Source organism: Phlebotomus papatasi, chromosome 1 (genome assembly GCF_024763615.1).
Source record: "Phlebotomus papatasi isolate M1 chromosome 1, Ppap_2.1, whole genome shotgun sequence".
Lineage (NCBI taxonomy): Eukaryota > Metazoa > Arthropoda > Insecta > Diptera > Psychodidae > Phlebotomus > Phlebotomus papatasi.
The window spans coordinates 5,183,314-5,192,069 of record NC_077222.1 but is presented as its reverse complement, the minus strand read 5'-3'; the positions used below and the strand labels follow the sequence as shown (position 1 = coordinate 5,192,069).

The window sequence follows — 8,756 nt, the reverse complement described above, 5'->3', positions numbered from 1 at the left end:
GGATTAGCCGAGAGACGGTTTAGCGTAATTATATTAGAAATAATGGTCAAACTACATTTCCATTATTTTCCACTAAGTCGTCTCTCGGCTTAAGTCGTAAGTGTGTCTAGGGCATTAGACAGTTACTGGTATGTGTCTTCGCTTACCTTTTTTCCATTTTGACGTCCAATATGTTTGAGCCCTAAAATTTTGCGAAAATCCACTTTGAAAAAGTAAAAAAAAAATATCTTGTAAGGTGGAGAAAATGATTTTTTATTACATACAAAATATAAACTATAATCTCTTTAGGATTATAAAAGTAAAAATGAAATCTTATCTCGTTCCATGAAAAGAAAAAAATCGCCAAGATTCAAATGTTTTTTCTAAATATTCAAAACAATTGAGAAATCTTAGAGAAATGCCACTTTTTTCTCTCTCTCTTTGGAGATTATCATAATAGTTGTTATTTTTTTTGTTTTTGGGGAAAAGAAGAGTAAAAATGAAGTAATGAAAATTGTAAAAGTAAAAAAAAAATGTGAATTTACTTCTTCATGGAAAATTTTTTCATTCTCTCTCTAAATTCATCTCCTAAACTTCTTTTCAATTTTTTGATGCATTATTCTCTTCAATTTCTTTTAAATACTTTTTTTTGTCCATTGGGAACTCACAATTTTCTTGTTTTTTTTATTAAATGAGAAAAATCAATTTTCTCCGATAGACAATTTTCTTCTGAATCCTGTTCATATTGACATTCTTTTTTTTTCTTATGTTTTAAACTCTAACTTCCATTTTTTATTGCAAAAAAATCTCAATAAAAAAAGAAAAAAAACAATTATAGAGGATATTTTTCTCTTCTTAACAACTATCCAACTAGAATTTTTGCCTCAATCCCATTTTCCACTTTGATCTTTTTGACAAGAGCTACATTTAAAAAAAAAAGACAATAAGGAACAATAATGTAGCCCTTTTTTATCACCCTATAATCCCATCATTTTTTCCTTCAAACTGGCCAAAATTTTTGCTCTGCAAAATTCTCCATTTGGAAACTCTCAATAAAATGTACGTAAATGCTATTTTTTTTTAATCCTAAATATTGGAACTATATATCATCTTATATAGTATAATATTTTTTCTGGACATTATAAGTTTTTTTTTTAGTTTGGTTCTTTTTTTCTAAAGAGAAAAGGAGCATTGTAAAAGAATGCAGAAGTAAATTCAAGAAGTTCACAATCAAAAGAAAGAAGGAAAGGGAGACACGGAAAAAAAACCAACTCCCTCCATCGTCTAGCGATGAAGTCCAGGATAAATATTGGGAGTGGTAGCAGCTGGACCAATGCCCACGAGAGTCTGTGACTTGGAATTTCGGCTCATTGGATTGTGATGCCTGAAATGTGGATCCAAGGAATGCCTGCCGAGCCAGCAAGTGCGACAGTAATACTTGAAGCATGTGATCTCTCGACAGAAATACGGTCCATGCTGAATATTGCACGTGGAACAGAGATGATCCTCCAAATAAGGATCAATCTGGATTTTCTTCTTAAATTTTGGCGTTTTGATCTCCACAAAAGCCGCCCTTACAGCCTTCACATAGGATTTTGTATTGTCAAATGTCACTCTACCCGCTCCCATAGGATACTTATTCTTATCCACATCAATTGCCGCATAGATAACACCATCAAACAATTCATCCATTATCGTAGCCAATCCCTCAGCCGTCAACTTCCCATGCAACGCCCCCACAAAAACCGTCGTCATAGGATCCAAATTCTGCATTGTTGGCTTAATGTACGTGGAATCAGCCTCAATCCACGGTATCACCTCAGCCTCCTTCCCTTTCGGCATCAAACGATAGAAATACTTCTGTTTCCCATCATCCATTCGCACATCACAAATCTCCAGTAACTTCCTCACTTGATCTTCCTCATTGAAAATCAAATATGCACAGCCACGTGGACGCGAAGAACGATTTTCCTTCCCTGGCCATTCAATTCGCACCACTCCAAGTGGCCGAAAAATTGCCATAAGGCACTCCTCACTCATCTCCCATGGCACCCCACCCAGAAACACCTTTGTGGAGTACGTTACGGTGGTGTGTTGGCGCGTAGGAAGGACTCCGTTCCACGTGCAAGAACTCTCGGCCATAGTAAAAGATTGACGATGGCTCTTGGCAATATAATCCAGCAACGGATCATTGCCGATCATTGTCTGAGTTGGTGCATGTGGAATTTGGAGGTTCTTCAGCTGAAAAACAAATATTTTCCCCAGGATAGAAAATTATTCTCTAAAAGAAATCCCCCTCTTTTGGAAATAAACAAGGTACAATTCAGGTAAAATTTCCAAAACATGACAAATTTTCAAAAACAAAAGGAAAAGATCAAAAAAATTAGGGTAAGTGTGCCAAATTTCGGCATAGTTGCATATACCACTGAGAAAAAGAGGGTTCGATTAACTTTTTTTCCTCATAACTTTAACACTTTTTAGGTGTAAAAATATATCAACATTTTTTCATGTTAATTTTGCACCTTTTTAAGTGTAGAAATTAATATGAAAAAGGATAACTTTAACCCATAATACACCTAAAAGGCATAATATTTACACCGATTTTGGATCAATAATGCAGAGTAAAATTAACATTTCCGGAATGTTATTTTAACTTAGGATATATCTCAGCAAACATTAAAATTTAAAGAAAAAGCATCGTCTAGTTTTCGAAATATTCAAGACGGATTAATCGAAAATCGATTTTTCAATTAATCGAACCTTCGATATAATAGGATGAAATTGCGGTGTCACAAAGGTTGTAGTATTCCACGAGAGCTCTCCAAAACACCAAAATTTTTCGAATTCCGATAATTAGAACCGAAGATATGGCCATTTGAAAACCCCATAGCAAAATTCCGCAAAAATTCCAATGGAAAACTTGCGTCCAAATGGCTAAATTCGCTGGAATTTGACGCTAAAATTCCACTAAGTTTTCCTATGGAATTTAAAGCCGGAAATTCCATGGAAATCATAGTCCTCCGTGGAATTTACTAGTACGACATGCTGGAATTCCAGCGTTAAATTCCGCGGAAGATTTATATGGAAACTCACACGTGAAACGTCCGCGGGATAAGCTGGAAAAAACATATGGAAATTTCCACTATCTTTCCATAGTGTTTTATATGGATTTTTCCACTAATTTTCTGAAATGTCAAACAAATAAAATGGTGTTGCGACAACTTTTAGAATTTGTTTCCAAACCTTCCGCAATCATTTCTAGTGATTCATGTGGCAATTATAATATAATTAATTATGCGATGCTGCGTTTCGTGTAGATAATAATGAAGTGATTACATTAAATGGGTCGCCAACCTAAAATAATGCTGTTTTCGTGTTAATTAATATATATTTTAAGAAAAAAAAATTTTTTTTAATAAAATATTTTTTTATTGCTCAAAGTGTCAATTCGTTATTGCTGGTTTATAAAAACATATTATAATCCTCGTAATCTTTGCCGTTTCTATAAAATTCGGAAGTAAAATCATGAGGTGCATGTGACAGCTTCATTTTTTCTCCATTTTATTTTGGTGGAAAAATCCACATAAATTCCACGAGCATTTCCATGGATGTATTCTATAGGAAAAATCCAGCATAAATCCATTAAATTTTCCTTGGAACCTATTATGGAAAATTCCTATGGAATTTTTTAAGGAAAAATAGTGGAAAATTCCAAGGAATTTTTCGCTTGTTATTCCTATTCCGCTTTCTTTTGCAATGGGGAATTGAATGTTTGATCGCTTCTAGCTCAGCTATAGGGTGGAGTCTACACTTATGGATGTTATACACTTATGGACAGCGTGCAAAAACCTCATGTTCTTACGTAAAACAGAATTCGAAAAGTTATAAAATTATTAGTTTATGATCTAATGAACAATATTTTGATTTTTCAAAATCTGTTTAAAGTAATAACTTAAGATTTTTGCGTTTTCCATAAGTGTGTATAACATCCATAAGTGTAGACTCCACCCTAACTTAGGCCCAGCTATAACATGCTAAAATTTGAGATCGATCCATACCATAGGGGCTAAGTAGTTGAGAAAACAAATTTTGGGATCGATTTAAAGAAAAATCTCAACATTTTATGTATGTTTCACATTAGTTTTAAAAGATATTTTCTCAAAAATCTAGGAAATTTGCTCTAAAATAGGTACTTCATATTTTTCAAATGACAAAAACCAACAAATGAGGCATTTAGAGTGATCGGAGCGCGATGTCTCAGATGTACAAAATTGTAGTCCTAAGTAGTGTCTATCGTCTGGTGTCAATGAATTTTTAATATTTTGTATAGTTTAGGGTAAGTGTGCCAAATTTCGGCATAGTTGCATGCAAGCGTCAAAGTCTTAAGTTTGAAATGTAATATTTTAAATACAAATTGATTTTTTTATTCCTTCTTTTGAAAGATTGTTGCTTGGAACCTTACAGAGTTAACCGTCTTTATTTACTCTAAAATCATTCTTAATACATTTTAAAATGAATAAAAATGTAGACATAACATTGGTGCCCTATTTCGGCCACCTTCATTCTCATAGTTCCTTGCCCTTCGGGAATTCTTCCAATGTTTTTTCACGTCTTCTCGTTTGTCAAAGCTACATTTTTCCTTATTCTTTTGCATTGTATAATCTCTAGAGTATGTAAAAACTAAAAATTTATGGAAATTCAAGGAACAAAAAAGGTGGACGGAATTGCAAGCTGGCCGAAATTTTGCACACTTACCCTAAAATTTTCCGATTATAAGTACCTTGAACAAAGAGCAAAAAGCAATTGATCGATCAATTGCTTTTTGCTTTTGATTCGAGATGTTAAGATTTGACAAATTTTACTAATAAATCATTTTCTTTTTAAAGAATATTGTCTCAGAGAACGGAAAAACATTGAATAAATCTATCGGTGTAGAAATTGAAGAACATAATTTCTCATTCGAACAGTTCTTAGTTTTTTTTCTTTTAAAATAGCTCAAAATTTTATTTTTTTATTTTATTGTGAAGGATTTTATTGATTTTCTAATAAAATAATTTACGAGTTAGAAATGTTGTGTTTCTTTTAATAAACTCTAATTCAGATTTAATGCTTAGCTTAGATTAAATTTTTAGGGCAGAATCACATTGAGAGTAAAATGCTCACCGTATTTCGATAATTTACGCATTTTCATTGCAATTCTTACGCAAATTCTCGATTACCGTATTACCTTATCTCATACTCGGTGACACTAGGTGAAAATAATATAAGAAAATTGAAGAAATAAAACGAAAATGCGATAAACGGCGAGCAACAAAAAAACTGTAAGATTAATTCTTGTACAGTTTTTTTGCTCACCATTTATCGAATATTCGTTTTATTTGTTCAATTTTTTATTATTATTTTCACCTAGTGCCACCGAGTATGAGATAAGGTAACACGGTAATTGAGAATTTGCGAAAGAATTATAATGAAAATGCGTAAATTAACGAAATACGGTGAGGCTACGGCGAGTATTTTACTGTCAATGTGATTCTGCTTCTGCCCTTAATTTAGATTGATGCTTAGATCTAATGTTCAGATCAGATTTTAATGTATTTTAACAAGGACGATTGAGTCACCGGTAACCCAAAAATGACATTTTTTTTCTACGGCCATATAAAGTTCTGTTTTGTTCTAAAGTCAGAAAAAAAAATGATTTTTTTCTGATACTCAATTTTTGACCCTCTTTCGTCCTGAAAGGGTTAAAGGAGAGAATATTGCTAAATTACTTTTTTTTGCCATTGAGGTTATGTCAAACTTAACCTCGTTCAAACTAACCTCTTAACTCTTTCGCGTCATTAGGGTCATATATGACCCGGGGAAAAAACAATTTTTTTTGACTATTTACATTAATTGAAATCTATCGGTTTGTGCACGACATCATAATAGAAGGATGTAAGATTCTTGGCTAATTTTCTCAAGACTCCAGATATTCAAGAAAAGAAAATATTTGAGATCAAAAATCACTAATTTCGAACTTTGTGAAATGATTTTTCTTTTTCAAAATTTTTTATATTAATTTATTTTTTTCAGCAAAAAGTTCATTAGAAACACAAAATAGAATATCCAAAGATTGTATATTGCATATTTTGATATAATAAACTACTCTCAATTTTCCAGAAAAGCGTGTAGAATTTTCCGGGTCATATATGACCCTATTGTCCCCAAGGATAACAGTGTTTTCGTCCCAAATCTATAGCGAAATGTAGTTGGGACATTGTTTTTCTTCGTGAAATGCAGGTGGGACATCTTGCTCCTGGACATTTCATCTTATATCTGATGAATTATAACATATTTTGCAATATTTTAGAGTATTCTGCAAGCGTCTCATATTGTGCATTTGTATTGTGTGTGAATAAATATGTGGATAAGTTTATTTTTGCCAAATACCACTCAAAATATTGTGACAGTGACTGTTCAAGGGATTTCCAGGAAGATTCCTTGAACACCAGGAGTACAGTGTTCATCAAAGCAATCCAGTTTGCCATGGTTTTGGCCAAATTAACAACTTTAAGCAAAAAAAAACTCTTAAAAAGCCCGTGATATAGATTTTGAAAATGGTAAATACACTTCCCTTGAGGACAACAGGGTCATATATGACCCGGGGTTTTTCCGAGTTTTCACGCAATGGAAAATTTTTTTCCTCTCTGAATTATTATATTTGATCATAAAGCATTAGGAAAAACTCAATTTTACATGAATTCATCTGCTGAATAAAAGTGGGACGCGAAAGAGTTAAGTAGATTTTTTTTCATTCCATCTTAATTATAAAAAGAGAAAAACAAAAATAAAAGGAATGTAAGAAAACTTATGTACGGATCTAGAATGATTATATATCAGGATGCTCTTAGATTAAGAACCTTGTAAAAAATAATTAGATATTTTTTTTACAAATTTTTATTCAAAAAATAATTCTCAGTAAAATTTCAACGAAAAATCAATGGTTTATAAGAATTCTCTATAAAAAAATTTGAGGAATTATTCTGAGGCACCCTGTAATCCCAAGATCTCTTCCCTGATTGGACAATCATTTTTGTTCAAAAATATCCAATAAGAAAACTCACCTGATTGCCGTAGAGCAGATTCAAATTGGACAGAGGATTCAATCCATTTTGTTGCTGAAGCTGCAACAAAGCGTTGAGTGCAGCATTCCTGGATTCTGCATTCTTGAGAGCTGCAATCTGCTGATTCCTAGCTGCCACCAGGTTCACCAGTTCAATGAAATTCTCCAGAGTGGGCGTTGGAGTATCGCTGAGGGGAGAATTTGACCCACTGCCGATGCTGGAGGAGAAACTCTCTTGGGAATGGGAGAAGGGTTGTACAAAGGTGAAAGGATTTCTGGTCAATGTGGGAGACGATGGAGTATCGAGACTGAGAGAGCTCCTCTGTGGTGATTCGAGACTCAGGGAACCTTTGAACAGATGGGCCAGTTGCAAGGGATCATTGAGACTGCCTCCACTTAGAGAGGGCTGAAGACTTGTGGGAGTTACTGGCATTGACCCACTCGAGATTGGAGGATCAGAAAAGGCACTCCCGAACGATTGCAGATGTCGTCGGTTGAAGAAAGAGTCCGGAAGGGACTGAGCATCTGAAGGAAGCCCATATTTTACTTCCAGGCCAATGAGAATTTTAGAAACTCACCTTCGGCTGTTGAATAGCTGGTATTCATGAGATCCTGCTGCTCGATGAGGGAGTTGAACATGTTGTCCGAACTGGCAAAACAGTGACTTTCATCGAGAAAGTCAAAGGAGTTCCACTGAGATGCAAAAAAAGCAAAATCTCAGTTAATTCCCGGAATCACAAACACGTGCTGGAGGATTTTTGCACGGATATCGAGCTATTTATCAGATTTTTTTGCGAGATTTTTACACACAGCACAAAAGGATATCCCTAGTTCTCAACTCAAAAGGTATTGTAACCAAATGACCCAGAATTTTGAGGAAAAACTTCCTGGAAAAGCCAACAAAGATGGCTTCCGGAAGTCATGAACAGAGGTTAGAATATGTTGGAAAAATCTTTCTTTGGCAATTAAATTACCCATGGTTCTCATACCTCTTTGATGGTAGGGAAAATTTGGACCCCAAGTGGCCAGAAAAGCCCTAAAAGTGAAACTAACCTGCTGAATGGAAGCCATTGTTCTCAGAGCACGTTTTTCACTCTTGATTTTTTTTCTTCCAACACAATTCTCAGTGCACAGTTTGTGGTGACTAGATGTGGTACTCCTAGAAGGATCACTAAACTTATCCGTGCAGTCCTTCAAAGGACTATTTACTTTGTTAATATTCAAATTACAATTATTTCCCTGCACGAACCACCTCGATCGCCCTCCATTGAACAACTGCGTGATCACGATAGCGCCACTTTCTACTTTTCGCCACAATTCGCCGTACAGGAGTGGGGGCTATCGGCTATCCCAGCTGGCCACTAATGTGTACTAAAAATAGTTTAGAAAGTTTAGAAAATGGTGAATTCAAACCGATTCGAATGCCTGAAAAGCAGAAATTAAGAAAAAGTTATTTCGGTCAGAATTAATGTGTAAAGTCAATCAACGCTTTAAGAAGTTTGATAAGCAAAGAATAGATCCAAAAGAAGAAAACACCCACGATGAATGATAAGGAAATGGGTAAGGAATGGTAACGTAACGCGCCGACGCCGACATTCTGTCAAAGAAGAAATCTGTAAATCTGTATGTCAAAATGGCGGATAACTATTTTTACAAAGATGAGTGCGATGAGTCA

The 8,756-nt window shown here is 34.5% G+C and overlaps 1 protein-coding gene across 1 annotated transcript; it reads right to left on the bottom strand.

Annotated features, from left to right (window-relative positions):
- Positions 1 to 231: 231 nt before the first annotated feature.
- On the bottom strand, positions 232 to 8,409 carry LOC129798535 (cytoplasmic polyadenylation element-binding protein 1). The gene is made up of 4 exons (XM_055841735.1): positions 8,135 to 8,409; positions 7,660 to 7,774; positions 7,083 to 7,606; positions 232 to 2,220 (listed from the first exon to the last, which is right to left on the bottom strand). Exons 1-4 carry the CDS (start codon positions 8,150 to 8,152, stop codon positions 1,264 to 1,266), a joined length of 1,614 nt encoding a protein of 537 aa, XP_055697710.1. The 5' UTR covers positions 8,153 to 8,409; the 3' UTR covers positions 232 to 1,263.
- Between the last annotated feature and the right edge of the window lie 347 nt (positions 8,410 to 8,756).